Here is a 17,018-nt window from a genome sequence, read left to right as displayed (position 1 = left end):
GCAGGGCACGTGAACAACGACGTCGGTGGATTCCATCAGCCTGGATGCCGTTGTGCTGGCAGAGGCAGTTGCGTCAGAGGCAGCGGCAGGCTCGACGTGGGAGGCATCATGGCTCGGGGCCATCTACATCAGAGGGGCAGGCATAGGCCGGAGGGCAGGAGAACCCTGGAATGGGAGTGTCTTCCGTGTGGCAGCGGTTGGGCCAGCTGTAACGCTCACCTGACTCCCACAGAGGCGCTGACCAGGCCTGGAATGAAGTTGCTTCTTCTGGGGAGGCGCTGGACTCAGAGTATGGCAGGGCCAGTTCTTCTGTATGTGAAAAGGGAGGGGCGTTAATGATCTGCGGGGCAATGTGCAGCTTCCCACTCCCTTCACCTCCTGAACGAACCCCCTTTCTGTAATTCCCCTAGAATCTCACCTTTGGTTTTGTGATGGCGAGCTCTCCTTCCTGCTTCTGGTGCAGGGGCGCGTTGAAACCCATTTAATTCACTGGATTCACTCTCATACATCCATGTTGGTTCTGCTAATGTCCGAGAATAAAAAGTCTCTATTGTCTTTCTTTCAGGAGCAGAACGTGGATCCCGAGAAGAGCGATGAAAACGATGAAGAATGCTCAGGTTAGTGTTCAAAGAATGTTTTTCCTCTGAGTGCAATATTAAACGCTAATGCAGATGTCTTTTTCCCCATAGGGGCCGGGGTCAGAATGCTGAACGAGCATAGACCCGAAACGAGAGGTAAGTTCCAGTAAGTCTTTAATGAGAGTCTTTATTATGTCTTTTCATTCTCTCTTAATTCCGCTGTCTTTCTTTTCCCCTTAGGGGCCGGGGTCTGCAGGTGCCTGTATGCGGCAGAGACCCGAAATGAAGTATGACCCAAACATGTAAGTCTAAATGGAAGCTCTGGCTTTCCTTATGCTCTTCTCACTCTCACCTTTGTTTTCTGTCTTTTTCCCCCAGGTGCCGGGTTGATGCAGCGAATCCGGACGAGCGCCGCTGGCAATGGAGGCTGGCAGCAAGGTGAGTGAAATGCGGCGCGGCAGCGACGGGTGAGTTGACCTTTTAAAATGAAAGTCTTTCCTTTTCAGGATCGCCGACGGGACGACTCTTGGACGAGGTTGAAACAGGTAAGGGCTCTTCTTTTGTCCAATTATTTCTCCTTCTCCACATGCAGGTGTTTCAGGATGCAGGCGGGCGTGGCAGAAGTCCAGAAGCAGGAGCAGGCACGGTGAGCGTCCAGCTGCTAGATGCAGAACAACGCAAAGCGTGAGTTATTGATCGGGTGTGGTTTAAATAGCCTTTCAAGAAGTCCCAGGTATGTATCCTTCCACTCAGGCATGTATTCTTCCTCAGGCCACACCCGTGTGGTTAAGTAGTTCTAGAGACAAAATAGTCCCATCCAGGCCTCAAGGGGGCCTGGATGTTGCAGCAAGGTCTGCATCAGGTAAGTGTACACCCAAGCACTTAAACACATGTCCTCGATTATGAGCCTGGGCGCCAGGATTCAGTCCAAAGGGTCCCGACTTGGGCCCGCTGAGACCTTCCTGGGGGAAATGATGGCTGCCTCTGGGGTTGCTGGGCCCGGCCTGGTTCCTTAGAGGTAGGCATCATGACACCAGCAGATAGGTGCGGAGCGGCGGCGGGCGGAGGAGGAACGGCTCACAATGGTCAGGGCGGAGAACTCCATGCGCAGGGCGCTGAGGTGAGCCGAGTGCCTCGAGGGTATTTGCAGGGAGTTGGAGCTGGACACTGCATTATCCCTGCAAGACCTCAGGGCCAGTGAACATGCCCGCCTCCAAGCCATTGAACAGGAGTTCGATGATGCCCTGGCCCATGACATCAACCAGTGAGCCATTGGACTTGCCCTTTCTTTTTTTCTTCCCTTTGGGGCGCATGGACTATGCCCCACATTTTTGTTGTTTATTCTGTAGGCTTTTTTGTAGGTTTCCTTTGGACAGTTGGGCTCATGGACCCAGGATTTCATCCTTGTAAATAGTTGGAGTGTGCATTTGTCGTCTTTTTCTTTTTTGATTTTTCCATGGAGCAATGGAATTTACTTTTTCATTTCGGTTTGGATTTGCTTTGTTGGAAGGAGACTTGAGACATTTTTGATTTCATATATTTTTGATTCCGATTTCCTTTTTTTATCATTATGTGACATTCTGCATTGTTTTCCTAATGTTCATTGTTTGGTATTTGATTTTCTTTCACCACATTTTTTGTTCAATACATTTGTTCCCGTACTTCAATGTGTGGTATTCTCTCATTGGTTTCATGCATGTCACGATGTGGGTGTTCACATTCACTGGCACCCATTGTGTGTGTGTGTGTGACGGAAATGTGCTGATGTACATACATGCCATTTGGCTTGTTTCATGTAATGGGCATTTCAATGTGGGGTGTATGTTATGCTTGGTTGGTTATTTGGGCAGGGGTGGGGTGGCGTGCCGTGGGATTTTGGTGGACACGAGGGCCATGATTGTGGGTCATGTTGACATGTTGGGGGCGGGGGGGACATGAGTGGGACATGAGTGGGGGCCTGCTGGCAGGTGCCCCTGACTGCTGGGGGGTGGGGGTGCTGGGGGACATGAGTGGGGGCCTGCTGGCAGGTGCCCCTGACTGCTGAGGGGTGGGGGTGCTGGAGGACATGAGTGGGACATGTGTGGGGGCCTGCTGGCAGGTGCCCCAGACTGCTGGGGGGGGTGCTGGGGGACATGAGTAGGGGCCTGCTGGCAGGTGCCCCTGACTGCTGGGGGTGCTGGGGGACGAGTGGGGGCCTGCTGGCAGGTGCCCCTGACTGCTGGGGGGTGGGGGTGCTGGGGGACATGAGTGGACATGAGTGGGGGCCTGCTGTCAGGTGCCCCTGACTGCTGCGGGGTGGGGGTGCTGGGAGACATGAGTTGGTGATCATATTGCAACGTGACATGTGGCTTGACTGAGGGGCATGCCCATGGTGGATGGGCTGCCTGCGGGACATGACCAGGGGTGCAGGGTAGTCCTCTGTGGTGTGGGCTGCCTGCAGGGGCCGTGGAGGGGGTAGAGGGGACACCTGGGAGGACCCGCACTGCCAATTCACGTGTGAAACTTCCCGCGCACCCCTGAAATACACGTACCCATGCCAATTGCGTGTGAAACTTCCCGCGCACCCCTGAAATACACGTACCCAGGCCAATCGCGTGTGAAACTTCCCGCGCACCCCTGAAATACATGTACCCAGGCCAATCGCGTGTGAAACTTCCTGCGCACCTCTGAAATACACGTACCTAGGCCAATCACGTGTGAAACTACCCACGCACCCAGGCCAATCGCGTGTGAAACTTCCCGCGCACCCCTGAAATACACGTACCCAGGCCAAACACGTGTGAAACTTCCAGCGCACCCCTGAAATACACCTACCCAGGCCAATCGCATGTGAAACTACCCGCGAGCCCCTGAAATACACGTACCCCGCTCCCCCAGGCCCAATCGCATGTGAAACTTCCCGCGCACCCCTGAAATACACATATCCAGGCCAATCGTGTGTGAAACTACCCGCGAGCCCCTGAAATACACGTATCCCGCTCCCCCAGGCCCAATCGCGTGTGAAACTTCCCGCGCACCCCTGAAATACACATACCCAAGCCAATCGCGTGTGAAACATTCCGCGCACCCCTGAAATACACGTACCCCGCTCCCCCAGGCCCAATCACGTGTGAAACTTCCTGCACACCCCTGAAATACACGTACCCAGGCCAATCGCATGTGATACTACCCACGCACCCCTGAAATACACGTACCCAGGCCAATTGTGTGAAACTTCCCGCGCACCCCTGAAATACACATACCCAGGCCAATCGCGTGTGAAACTTCCCACGCACCCCTGAAATACACGTACCCAGGCCAATCGCGTGTGAAACTACCCGAGCACCCCTGAAATACACGTACCCCGCTCCCCCAGGCCCAATCGCGTGGGAAACTACCCGCGAGCCCCTGAAATACACGTACCCAGGCCAATCGCGTGTATAAATTCACACGAACAACAGTTATACACGTACCCCGCTCGCACAGGCCCTTTCGCGTGTGGAAGTTACCGCGAAACCCATAATGCATGTTCCCCGCTTGGCGTTTGCTGTTTGGCAGTCCGGTAAACTGGTCCAGGGTTGGCGCAGCCCTTTGCGCTGGATTGGGTATTTTGATGGCTTTTTCTTGCGCGAGGGTGTTCTTGGGGGCGTAACTAGCGCTGCTGCAGGGTCGCTGTGCCACTCTGCGCCACGGCTGCTTTTGGAGGCTAAAATCCATGAACACGCTGTGCGCGGAAATCGATTTTAGCGCACGCGGCTGGCGCAGACATTCGGACGGGAACACTGTGCGCCAGCCACGTGCGCCACTTTTGTGCGAATTTCTATAAATTACCCCCAATATCTGCACAAGCCCCAGATCTGACCACAAATATGCTAAATGAAAAATACCCTAACTGGACCAGCTTATGCTTGAGGAAACATGAAAGGGAGGGAACCTTGGATCATACATGGTGGAAGTGCCATGCATTCTTGGGGTTCCGGCTTGCAGTCCTGTGAAGCATTGCTGAAATAATAGGTTGTGTGATTGGGGAAGAGCAGACAGCATTGCTGCTAGGTGGTGATCTGGCACCCAGACCATATGGATATGCTAGTTCACAAGGGACATATATCCAAGCTGCAGCTGGCCGCGAGTGAAGTGGCCAACGGGAGTATGGGAACTGCTAACAATGGAAAACATTACAGGTGATATACATAACACAGCCAGAGACTTGTATTTGACAAAGTATCCATTTTTAATTTTTGCTGCCAAAATCGACAAGTCTAATCGGCTCTACTAGAGTAAGAGCTCTTGGGAGGCTTCATTTTTAAATTCACATCCATCACGCTATTTTCAAATGCACATCAAAATATCTATACATGTTCTCAGTTGTAAATGTTTATGAATAATGCTGTAGTTAAAGTGCTGTTGTCAAATCTCTATGAGACTGTAAGCTATGTATAAATATGTTGACGATGAAATGCGTCTTGATCTCAAACGTTGGTTGGAAAAGGTTTGTTTGAGGAAGCATCTCAAAAGTTTGAGCCTTCTGTAACTAGATCAGTGTGGGAAGGAGAGATGCTTTTTTGTTTTGGGAAGTAGGTCTGGAAGCCAGGGCCAGCCATGCACTGGGAGAAACGAGAGTGGCTGGTGCATGGCGGTGGCAAAGCTATTTTACTGCATTGATTTATTTGTTTTAGCTCCTTCAGAAACAACAGAGGAATTGAAATCTCTACATCAGCGCTGTTGTGTTCTTCCAATCATAGTGACCAAAGGTCAGCGTGGGGTACTCCTAGGGCAATGAAACTGGCGGAAGCATCAGGTGAACTAGTGCTAAGATCACTGCACACTAAAGTAGATGCTACAGAACCTCAATACCAATCCCAATGTCGGGTATTTCTGGCATCTTAAGGTCAAGTCTGGCATTGGCATCCAGCCAATGAAGATGCTCTGCCAGCAAAGAGGACTGGTCTAGCAAGCGTAAAGCTAGAAAGACATGATAATCAGGACCCAGAAACTGTACGAAGTGGATTTGAGTGTTCCAAAAAGGTGCGCGACTCCTGTAAGTAGTACATTCCTGGAAAATGGGGGTATGTTGACAGGGTATGGCGGAGGATTTCCCAGCTGACATGTATAAGGCATCTGCTGCGTTTCTTCCACATAGCCACTATCATGCATCGCTTCATCTTCCAGACATCGTGCAACACAGGAATCCCATTTACCATCATGGATTGAATGAATACCTGCAGATGAATATACATTCCAGATCTCCTATGTCCTGCGATCCAGACATCGTGCAACACAGGAATCCCATTTACCATCATGGATTGAATGAATACCTGCAGATAAATATACATTCCAGATCTCCTATGTCCTGCGACAAACGTTGCTCCTGTGAACATCCTTTACTCAATTATGAGCTCCAGCTCCTTAATGGAAGACGTTCCTCTCAGACATTTCACCTGTTGGGACCACTCAAGCCAATCTACAGGAAACAAGTTTGAACCAATCTCACATTAAAACCCAGCTGAACTTCACAAACATGCCTGCATGAAAAACGTAAGTGACTTTAACGTGGGATGTCACATGATTTGCTGCCCAGCACGGAGTAAAATTGCACTTGTACAACAAAGCTGCATTGTTCTGAATACCAACCACATCCCACATCTTTTCCAACCCTCTGGCCACAGAAAATTAACTGCACATCTTTTTACTCCTGAAGATACTCTGAATTCGCCCCCTTTTGCAACAGACAGATTATGCTATTCGGGCAGGTTACTTGCTAATAATCTTGTGGAGAAGGGATAGTACCTACTACTTCAGGCTGAACTGACACTCCGGAATTGGTAGCAACCCTGATTTGCATATGGCAGGTGGAAGAACAGTGGTCTGGAGGGTTGTTCAGAGCAATGTCAGAGGTTATGGGACATGAAGAGAACTGGGCACAGCAGAATCGGTATGGATCTTCAATCGGAGAACCCCACAGCCATCACATCCTGGGTCACCAACTGCTGTTAGGGACTTCACTGCGTTCCAGTTCACCTGGCCATGATGTCCTAAGGGTCTAATGCAGTGCTCTATATAAGATTTTGGAGTGAGTATGTTACTCTGTATTTTTTTAAGTTGGGAGTAAAAATATTCTTTAGGGAGTAAAAAAGTCACATTTCCAATGGGAGTATTTAATAAGCAAGTAAAATATGTTTTAACTGTAAAATAGAAACGTTTTGAAATAAATATTTCTTTCCACCCAGTTATTCCTGCACATTAAAGGATACATGGTTACCTTTTCAGATTGCGCAGTGATAATAGTAGAGTTTCTTCCTGTGGCACTATGTACACTACTCATCCAAACAGCTATGTAGGTGAAATCAGAATGCTAGGCTCCTATGTGTCCGTTTCCTCTTTTTGTTGGGAGTACTTTTACTCCCTAATTACATTTTTTAGGAGTATTTCCCTATTTTAAGGGAGTAGAAGTGGCCAATACACGCCTCACCTGCAGGGCTGGTCTAAGGTGAAACACACAACTGTACATACGATTGTATGCATACATAGGATGTAAACTCCAGCTGGAATAACACATTGAGTCCAGCTACAACATTATGATTCACTCGAAACCGCCCAGCTATCACCTTTGTTTTGCCAGAGATACTTATAATAGACATGATAACATTAAAAAGTTCAGTCACTACCTAAACATTTAACAGGACTGCAGATTATATGAGATGCATGACAGTAGAGGATGTAATATTAGAAAATAAATATGCGCCGTTTTACCACTAGGCAACATTATTTATAAAATACAGCTTTTACTATTCATCCTTCAATGAAAGAAGTACTGCAGTGCACACACAATGCTTTGGATTTCATTCTGCTTGGAGTCATCAGATTCCTGCTTTTTCTCCAGTTTGGTTTTGTTCTACACATCATAAATGTGGCAAGATGCTTAAAAATGCATTCTTTTCGCTAAACAAAGGATTACATTTCAAGTGTTCGGTTAGGCAAATGCGTGCAATCGTTTTACCGCTACAAGATGAGTTCACAAGGACTGTTTCCCCCAAATGGCCTGTGGACAATCAGGCAGTGCGTTGAAGAGCCAAGACACCTTACCTGAATCCAACAATTCCACTGTCTCCACAGAATTCAAAGGATACAGGACAAGGTTAGCAATCAAGAGTAATAAAACAGGGGTTTAATACCCAGTATGTGTCCTCCACAGGGCGGCCCTCATTGTAAAGGCAATCAAGCCGGGTCACACTCAACCAATATTTTGGCCTAAATAACATAATAGAATCTGAAAGAAGTATGCAAACAAAAAGGTGATCCTGACAGTGCGCATGCTCACATATCATTAGTGTCAATGGAAGTGAAAGCAAACCTCGAAAATAAACAAGCAGAAATAAAATGACTAGGCACGAACACCATTAACAGTATCATTCAACCCCCCACCCTCAGCAGTATAGGAAAGGTAGAGCGGTGGAGATTCTGAACTGTGAGGACATATGGACTGAACTGTGAGGACATATGGACTGTGTTTTATCTATAGTGACAACTCTTTGAAAAACTATTTTACATAAAAAACCATCAGCAGGTTCCCTTTTCTAAATGTCATATCCCCCTGTTGTAGCTTCACAACAGAGATGTATGGCATTCATAATCCACTGATTGTGTCACGGCAGAAGGAGATGGCATTTTCTCTTCTCCCTCCTAATACCAAAGCAAAGCAGAGAAAGCCCAGCCTCATGAATCGGCAGCTGCCTCGGACCTCCCACCACATGCAATCCTGGTCTGAAGGGACGGCACCTTGGGGTGGGAAAAAGAGACAGCGGGATGTGGGGCACGTCAATAATTGCATGCGTTTTTACATCAGTTTCCTAGCTGACTGAGAAGTAACTGGGGGAGCACTGGGACACCGTAACATGCAGTTCTCCATTCCAATTCATAGCGTTTCATTTTTCCTCATTGGTTTTTCATGGTGGGTGCACGGTGCCGTTGACTGCTGAGCTAGAATCAGCCCAGTGTTCCAGAGGGTTCAGGCCTCGTGCTCTCATCAGGAGGCAGGCCAGGTTTGAGGGCAAGTACCACTCGGAAGATCTTCACTGCAGTAGCTTTGCAGTACATTTGCTCATCAACACCATATCACTGGAATGTCAGACCAGCTGCCCACATCACAAGGATACAAGAAAACAATACTGCACCAGGTTTCCATAACTTTGGTTAAAAAAGACCTTCATGAAAATGTACATGAAGCCATCATATGCATATATTTCACACATTTGCTTCCATCGGCCCTTCTTTTGATCCAGTCATTTTCTTTTAACTCGTCCTCTCAGATCATTGTCACCAGTGAATCTATACTCTTTACTGCAGTTTTTTTAATTTATTTTTTTACAAAATCTTATTTACGCTGGTACACAGTCTTTACCTATTGCTCTTTCTCACTGGCCAACCTTTGTGGACTTTCGTACCATCACAAATCACTCAGTTATCTTTGCCTGATTCAATGATCTACGCACAAATTTGGACTTCTATATGGTTTTAGGACCTCGGTTTTCGTATCCTTTTATTTACAAATGCACTTTGGGAAGATTTTTGCCAATTTTTCCACCAGTAGCAAAAACCCAAGCCCTGGTGTTCATTTAAACATTTTAAAAAAGTGGATTAACCCCTCATTACCCCACCCTCCTCCTTATACCCAACCCCATCATGGCTAGGGAAAGAAGGGACTTGCATTTTTACTGATAACATTTGAAAACGTGCAAAAATACCTTGCACCCAGTCACAGACCCTGCCCCACCAACCTTCTCGACCAACTGATGCCCAGCCTAATTTTCCAGATTATCTATGATGGCCTTAAAACCCTTAATGCTCAAGGTTCATCCGTCTGCCCTTGAGCATGTTCTGCCACATAGCACGTCACTTGCTTTCTCAAATTCACCTCTCACTCAATTCTGTACAGATGTGTATTTTTTGCAAAGTAGTTTGCACGAGCACAATCCAGGTCCAAATAAAATAAGCCTGGCATGTGCCAAGAGGGAATCGACATACACTGCCACGTACCATTCTATGGGACTTTAAGTGTGCCATGTTGCCTGGAAGACTTCTTGCATGATTCACTGACATCCAGCCTTTGCTCAAATGTAACAATGCACATTTTTGGAAATGGGGCTCGAGAACAGGTTAACAGAATCAAGGCAAGAAGGCTAAATGACGTCAACAACTATGCATGAAAAACTTCCCATATTAGGGAATATATTTACACACCGAGGACATATGGACGAATGCAATTTTATCACAATTTATTGTTATTGAACATATAAAATACAAACACAAGACAGATGCGTGGGTGAAACATGCTCTAACAACTTCCCCTTGGTGCAATATTACAAAATATACACATTTGAACACTGGTGACGAGCAGATGGCAGCTTGAACACTCCAGAGACACGTGGAAGAGTATCTTAAAAGGGCCGACGAGCAGGGACTGTAAAGATGCTGAAAATACACATGGTCGAGGTTTGCTATGGCAGTGTTACTGACTGACTGTGCTTATTGAAAACTTTCAGTTTCTATACTTCGCTGCGCATTTGTTCATCGAAAGCATGAAGAACCATGCTTTTGTTGCCCCCGGAATATCAAGCTTGACCACTGCTGATCAACCAGGATGGTCGTCCATTTTGTCAGTGCTTCTAATGCAGGTTGTGCCATTAGCTTTAGTGGTCTACCCAAGAAGTTCATTTGAGGAAGCGCTCTAGAGTTAGAGAGACCCATCAATCCTAATTGGTCACCAACATGCAGGACACCATTTCTTTCGCAATGTAAATGGGTATCAAAAGTTTGAGCACCAATGGTAAGGAAGGGATGTAAAGTAAAAGGACCCAAGAAACACCAACGAACATTCTCTGGGACATCCTAGCATTGCTCTTCATCATCAAACTCTGAATGGAAAACATTGTGCCTCGACTGCTGTGGAAAGGGTCAAGTTCATGTAAATTGGTGAAAATGTAGGATTGCCACAACCCGCATTGTGGTGCGATTTTAAATGTATGGCTACCAAACACACCAAGTAACAGGACATCTGCCTCGATAGGATGAAGGCAGAACTGTCCTCAAGGGATTCAAACCCTTGGCACAGGTACACGCAGACCTCTACAGAAGGTGCATAACCCATAGAGGCGTTTTACCAGAATGCAGCAGTGGGTTTAAGCTTAAACTGCTATTGCGATGTGGCAGAACAATGTTAAAACAAACCCAAAACACAGAACTTGCTATTAAAACAAGGGGATTTTACAACTCCCTCCATTTGTGTGTGCTTTAAAACCAAGACATGGCTGATCTTCTGTAGACATGCACAGAGAAGCTAATATTATAACTACTTGGTTTCCTTCTGAATTGTGAGAAGCACTGGGAAGGGAATGTCTGTGAGCGACCACTACTGATGAACTTTCCAAAGGAAAGGTTTTGGCCGCTAGGTTACAAGAACACCACAAAGATCAAAAAGAAAACCAGATGGTTCTGATGAGGTGGCTTTGCTTTGGCTGAACGCTGCCCCTTGATGACAACTCCAATATTAAGACATTAAAACAGGAATGGTTTCATCATTCGCAGAGAACATGGCCAAGGACTGTCTTCCCAAAGTTAGGAACCACAGCCATTAAAAAAAATGGAAAAAACGACAACAATAAATTCATAATATGTTCTTTGCGCAAAAACTAAAACTGACACAGGAGAGTTGAACAGGCACACAGCATATGGCACAGTTGCATCATCACTTCAAATGACTCCAGGATCACAGTGAGTAAACAAATGGGCTTGTTTTGAGGTAAGGAAAGGCCATGATTTGGGAAGGGTGTTGGAGGGGGTGGCGGTGGACCTAAAAGAGGACTCAAACCAAGAACAACTAGTATGTTAAATGCCAGACTATCAAAGCCGATGTCAAAATCTGGCCTTGTGAGAGCCAACTAAAACTGCTGAGCAGTCTACCCAGTTCAAATCAGTCGCTTGGTTCTATTCAGCAAACAATTCGTGAAGTTGCCATTGCTGCTTTCACAAACAGCAGAGAATGAGAAGTACTCATCCCATATACACAATGCTTTCCAAACATAAATGTCTTTCCTCTTTGTCGATATTCTACTTAAAGCTCAGTTATGCATCCAACAAATCTCTCGGTTCACTAACAAGGCAGGAATACCAGAAAAGGTTTTTTACGTACCAGGAATATCAAACCATAAAGGTATTCTTTCAGTACCAACGAATTGAAGAATCATACGCTATATGCCACTTTATGGACTGTGTGAAAAAAAAACCTACCCGAAGAGAAGAAACCGGATTGTAGTGGTTCTGAAAGAAAAAGTCCTTGCACCAAAGAAACCAGGAACCTCATGGCTGCTTTATGCCACGGCAAGACAAACTAGCAAATGGCCAAACGGTCAGCGCTATAGACTGGAATGATAATGCACGTCATCATTAGTCACATGATGAGACGAATAAGTCCGTGTTTGGCACAGACATGAGGATTGCTTTTGTGACACCCAATTAACCACTCCAGTAAGAAGCCCGGTCTAGATATAAGCTGTTTGGCTCTTGGAAACAGAATTACCATTGGGGGTATTCTGCCCAACATATTCCAAGATGGGGCAAGAGATATGAAAAAATATAACTTGAGCTCACCCCACTGCTGTTTGGATCTCCAGGATGAGAGAGGAGATAAATATCTGCAATCTTATGGGACATCGTACTAGGCCATGCCCAGAAAATCACGAGGCCACACTTTGGTTTAAACCAGAAAACTCTAAGCACCACAAAGTGGAACTGAAGGCAAGCTAAAACCAATATAAGTGGAAGCTCTTCCTGTGCTTGCTGATCGTGGTTCATTTTAGGTCCACAATTTTTCTCTGCAAAATTAGGCAGGTTTGAGCAGATATGCTTTAGGTTACATATATGTTTTAGGTTACAGAGCTTTTTAGCACTGCAAGTCTGCCTTTGGTGCAAGATATTTAAAAAAAAAAGTTAGTATTTTAAGGTCTGAAAACTGGATGTTGTACACGAAACTTGAAAGGAGATAAGCCACGATGAATCAGTTTATGCAATGTGCTACTTTGTAAAGGGGCGAAACACTACATTTGGTCCACAAAAAGGTAAGTGATGGTAAGATCATGTGGGTACACAAGTCTTCTGCGAGACAGGCCAACAGGCTGCATTATACAAACAATGGCAGACCCCCAGGGAGTAACAAGCCACACTTTAAAACCAGACTCAAACATTTTGTGCAAACATTCTCTTTAGCAGGAGTATCAATATATGCATTTAAGTATATGCTACATTTGAAAAATCACCTGAAAAAACCACCAATATTATGGCAAACAAAAACTTTCAGTGTTCGTGTGAAAAATGATCTTGTCATTAAGCACAGCAATCCACCAAAATCCCTGCAAAAAGTGGTTTTCCTGTAATTATTTGTAGAAGTGTTGACCAACTAAATCAACTAGCTAGCCCACCCTACAAGGCCTCTGAATGATTAACAAGATCCCCATCAAAACAGCTACTTACTACCCCAATAACGAATAGCCATAGCAAACATTTTCTTAACACCTGTTTCAGATGGTCCGGATTCCTCAAGTACTCAAGTATACAATTAAATCTGTCGCACAATGAACAGGAGACAATAACACATGGGGTGGGTGATTGACAAGACTGAATTGGCCCAAAAACTTCAGTTGGGAGATAGGACTCCACGCCAATGCAGGTGCCATTGGTCACAGACTTGCACATTACTCAATACAAGACCTCCGTGGAACATCCATGAACCAGATCTGCAAAAAGCATCACAGCCGCCATTTTGTCCATGTGCCACACTGTTCCCTCACAGTCTACAGTCTTAAGAAAACTCCTCTTCTGTAGCAAGCAGCACATATTCGACGCATGTTGACTTAAATCACAGTGATCCGATTAGGAAGAGTGGTTTGTTCTGCGTAATAGCGACCATTAGCACGTGATCGGCGTAAACTCCCAGGTGTTGTTCTAGAGCTCAGCAGCCTGCAGAAAAATAAAAAGGCGAGAGGAGCATTAGCGTCCAAGAACACTGCAGACTACAAAATAAGGAGTAAAAAGGACATATTTTTGGGGAACAATATTGAAATAATTGGTTTTGTGCTTCAGCAAGGTAAGTTGTTTGTTTATTATTTGCCAGCATCTTTTTAAACGGCAACACAGGTCCCCTCACTTTTTTTATTTATTTTTTATACACTTCGATTCACAGTTGGTCTCGGGGCTCTTTGAAGGGCTCAACAGAAAGGAAAACGTATGCACTCCCAACTGTTGCGAGACTAGTCCAAATAACTCCGTTTGATGGAGCTATTCTAACAGCGGTTGCAAACAAGTTGGGTTCATACACATACTGAAAGGTTTTATATTGCTCTAAATTAATGTAATCGATTCCTTTGTTAATATGTTTAACAAATGGATGCGATCAGAATGTGACAAGTCTTTCTGGATTACATTAGATCTCCTGCCAGCACGTATCTGTTGAGTCTGAACAAAGGCTTAACTAATGGACAACTACCAAAACAGCCAATTCCGCCTTCATCTACAGCAACATACTCGTTAACACCCTAATTGATCATGAACTATGATAAGCAAGTCTTCAACCTCGGAATGCTGACCAAAATCTGGGACTCAGCCTTTGTCTAGAGAAGGGTAGGTGATTGTTATGCCCTTGCTGTTCAAATGGCACTGTTTTTTGAGAGGTAATGTTTACATTCGTGATCAAATTAATATTATTTACAAGCCCTGGATGTGATCCCTAGCATACTGTTATTTAAGCTATTTATTATAGACGCTATTCTGGCACAATGTAAATCATTCAGTATTTATAAACCATCACACTTCGAAACGAGAGCTACAGCTACAAAGACCTTTTCTGGGGACACCACAGACTATGCCCATAGGAAGAAAAAAAATACATTTAAAAAAGTCAGACCGAGTCCGAGCACAGAAGTAAGTGTGAGTGTGAGTGTGTGTGTTTATTTTTTAAGGTTTTACACAAAGAGGCTTATAGCGAAAGGTTAGTCAGTTGCAGGTAAATCCTCCTCCCTTGGAAGGCATGATAAGTTCATTCTCCGTGCATAGAAGGCATGGATTTGGGGCGTGGCCTAGGCTCATGTAAGGAGGGTGTAAACTGCTAGGGCTCGCACTGGGATTCCAATAAATGAACCTTTTGGAGTGTGAAACGGCGAAAAGAATACCACTGCAGATCCCTGCTAGTAGGGCATAACTGAATAGTTATTGGTGTTTTCTTGCTGGAAGGAAACCGAGGCTTGAAGACTCTGGGAGGAGCGGCGGCGAGCACCCGAACACGGAGCCCCAAAATGGCAGATGGAACACTCCCGAGACACTTAGAGAACTGCTGTCCCTGCTCGCGCCTGTTGGGCTAGAAAAGCTGATGGAACGTGGTTTGCGGGGGATCCGAGGTGCAGACGGTGGCACGAGTGCTCTGGTGCCGGTGTCATTTGGGCAGATACCCTTGTGGCGCCTGCGCAGAGTTCTGTAGCAGTGATTGCTGGAATTCGGGGGACGGTGCATCGATGGAGCCGGAGATTTGAGATCTCCCGTGGAGATGCCCTTGGGCCAGGCGCGCTATACAAATAAAGAAATACAAATACAAATACATTGTATTGTAGCAGCTGGGGACACAGTGGTGGGATTGCCGCGGCTGGCCCTTGCATGGCCCAGATTGGAGGCGAGAGGCCCCCACTGCTCTTGAAACGGTGAGATTCATTGTATGCGAGGGACATACACCGGGAGCAGCGCTGCCCTTGCCGGGACTCACTAATACAGTACACTGAATAAATCAACCACTTGGGGGCTGCCCTTGATGCCTGCATCTGATAAGAACTTCTCTATAGGTGGGCCGTCGCTGTGAACTCAATTGTACTTTGCTCTGGCAGGTAGGAACTTGACTCGTGGGCGCGCTAACCGAGACCTGGCGCTGGGCAACCCATCCATCCATGTGGACTCTACAACTAGAACGCAATTACCTGGCAAAAGCGTGCATGGCTGTGGTCGCAGAGGGCCCCACAACAGATGTCGCTTTTTGCGCTGGATCACTGTAGATAACGTTTACTTGGGTGATACATGCTCTGTTCCCACTTGGGGGTTTAGTGACAGTCACATCTGGGACATACAACCTGGAGCCTTAGTCCAAGAGGTTTGGCTAACGGTATATTATTACTGTCCAGATCTTGTGGCCAGATCTTGTGTTGCCTGAGAAGTGGGGGTGGTGCATTCCACAAACATTGCTGAAATTGTCATTACCATACATTTTGGCACGTTCAGAGAAATTGCACTAATTTGAGTGACATAGGTCAGTACTGGCAAACGACTTTGATATGTCACCCACCAAGAATAAACACAATGACACAATTATGGAGTATTTTGCCAGTCAGGGAAAGCCTCGAACGCCAGACCCAAACGCAGACACACCACAAGCTGCGGTACAGGCATCATAACCAGACCCTCGGGAAGACAAAGTGCGTATGGGCATAGCTGCTCTGAGATCCTCTTTGGAGAACAAGATTGAGGAGGTGAAAGTAGATTGTCCAACTACTTCACCAGGATGTGCGGTCACTTGTGGAGAGAGAGACCACAAAGCAATTATTATTAAAAGACACTGCCACAACTACAGAAGATCTGGACGCCCAGATGAAATCACTGCAGTCGAGAAATGCTATCCTGGAATGGAGGGTGGAGGATTCAGAGGGCTGATCCCGGAGAAACAATGTACAGGTGCTGGGACTACTGAGAGGCACTGAGGGACGGGACCCTATGGCCTACATCGAAAATCTACTTCAGGATGTGGGAACTGGGAAATTGTCACAGGGATTCACAGTTGAGCAAGCTCACCTATCTCTCCAAAAGAGACCCCCCCACCTGAATCCCACCCTTGACCAATCATAGCTATTATACTGAACTTGAGAGACCGGGAAGTGGTTCTCTAGTTCTCAAGAGAGGGTAGGAAAATACAGAGAGGTTGCTCCAATATCGACATGTACCTGGATTACACCCCCTTAGAACAACAAAGGAACAGGTTTGTGCCAGTCAAGGCACGGCTCCGCCAAGCAGGACACATGCTTATGTATCCAGCACGACTGAAGGTGCTATATAATGGGAAGGCACACTTCTTTGGAAGCCCAGAGGCTGTGAGCATGTGGATGGAACATAATCTAAAAATTAAGGGAAATACAGAGGCTTCGAGCAGCAGGTCTCCGACACATTCGGTCATGGGTCAAATCAGACAACAGAGTCCCAGTAAGGAACTTTAAATGCTATCAGGTGCCACTGTAGTCTGGACAACCGAGCTGCATAACCAATCCTGGGTGTCACTTCGAAATACCACCGACATAAGTTAAGACAGACTTGAGCGGGGACACACAGGAAGATGAGCACCGGTAATTGGGTCTGCAGTGACTATGTTATTTACTGCCAGGATAA

The 17,018-nt window shown here is 46.2% G+C and overlaps 1 protein-coding gene across 1 annotated transcript in view; it reads right to left on the bottom strand.

Moving 5' to 3' along the window:
* Window positions 1–9,814: 9,814 nt before the first annotated feature.
* The window catches only part of SH3BGRL2 (SH3 domain binding glutamate rich protein like 2), a 187,552-nt gene continuing 180,348 nt past the window's right edge, over window positions 9,815–17,018 (bottom strand). Inside the window, exon 4 of the mRNA XM_069606297.1 lies at window positions 9,815–13,565. Within this exon, the coding sequence (XP_069462398.1) occupies window positions 13,551–13,565 (15 nt within the window). The 3' untranslated portion in view covers window positions 9,815–13,550. The remainder of the gene's footprint in view (window positions 13,566–17,018) is intronic.

This window comes from Ambystoma mexicanum, chromosome 4p (assembly GCF_040938575.1).
Source record: "Ambystoma mexicanum isolate Mex_15411 chromosome 4p, UKY_AmexF1_1, whole genome shotgun sequence".
NCBI lineage: Eukaryota > Metazoa > Chordata > Amphibia > Caudata > Ambystomatidae > Ambystoma > Ambystoma mexicanum.
This window is presented reverse-complemented; position numbering and strand designations above follow the sequence as displayed.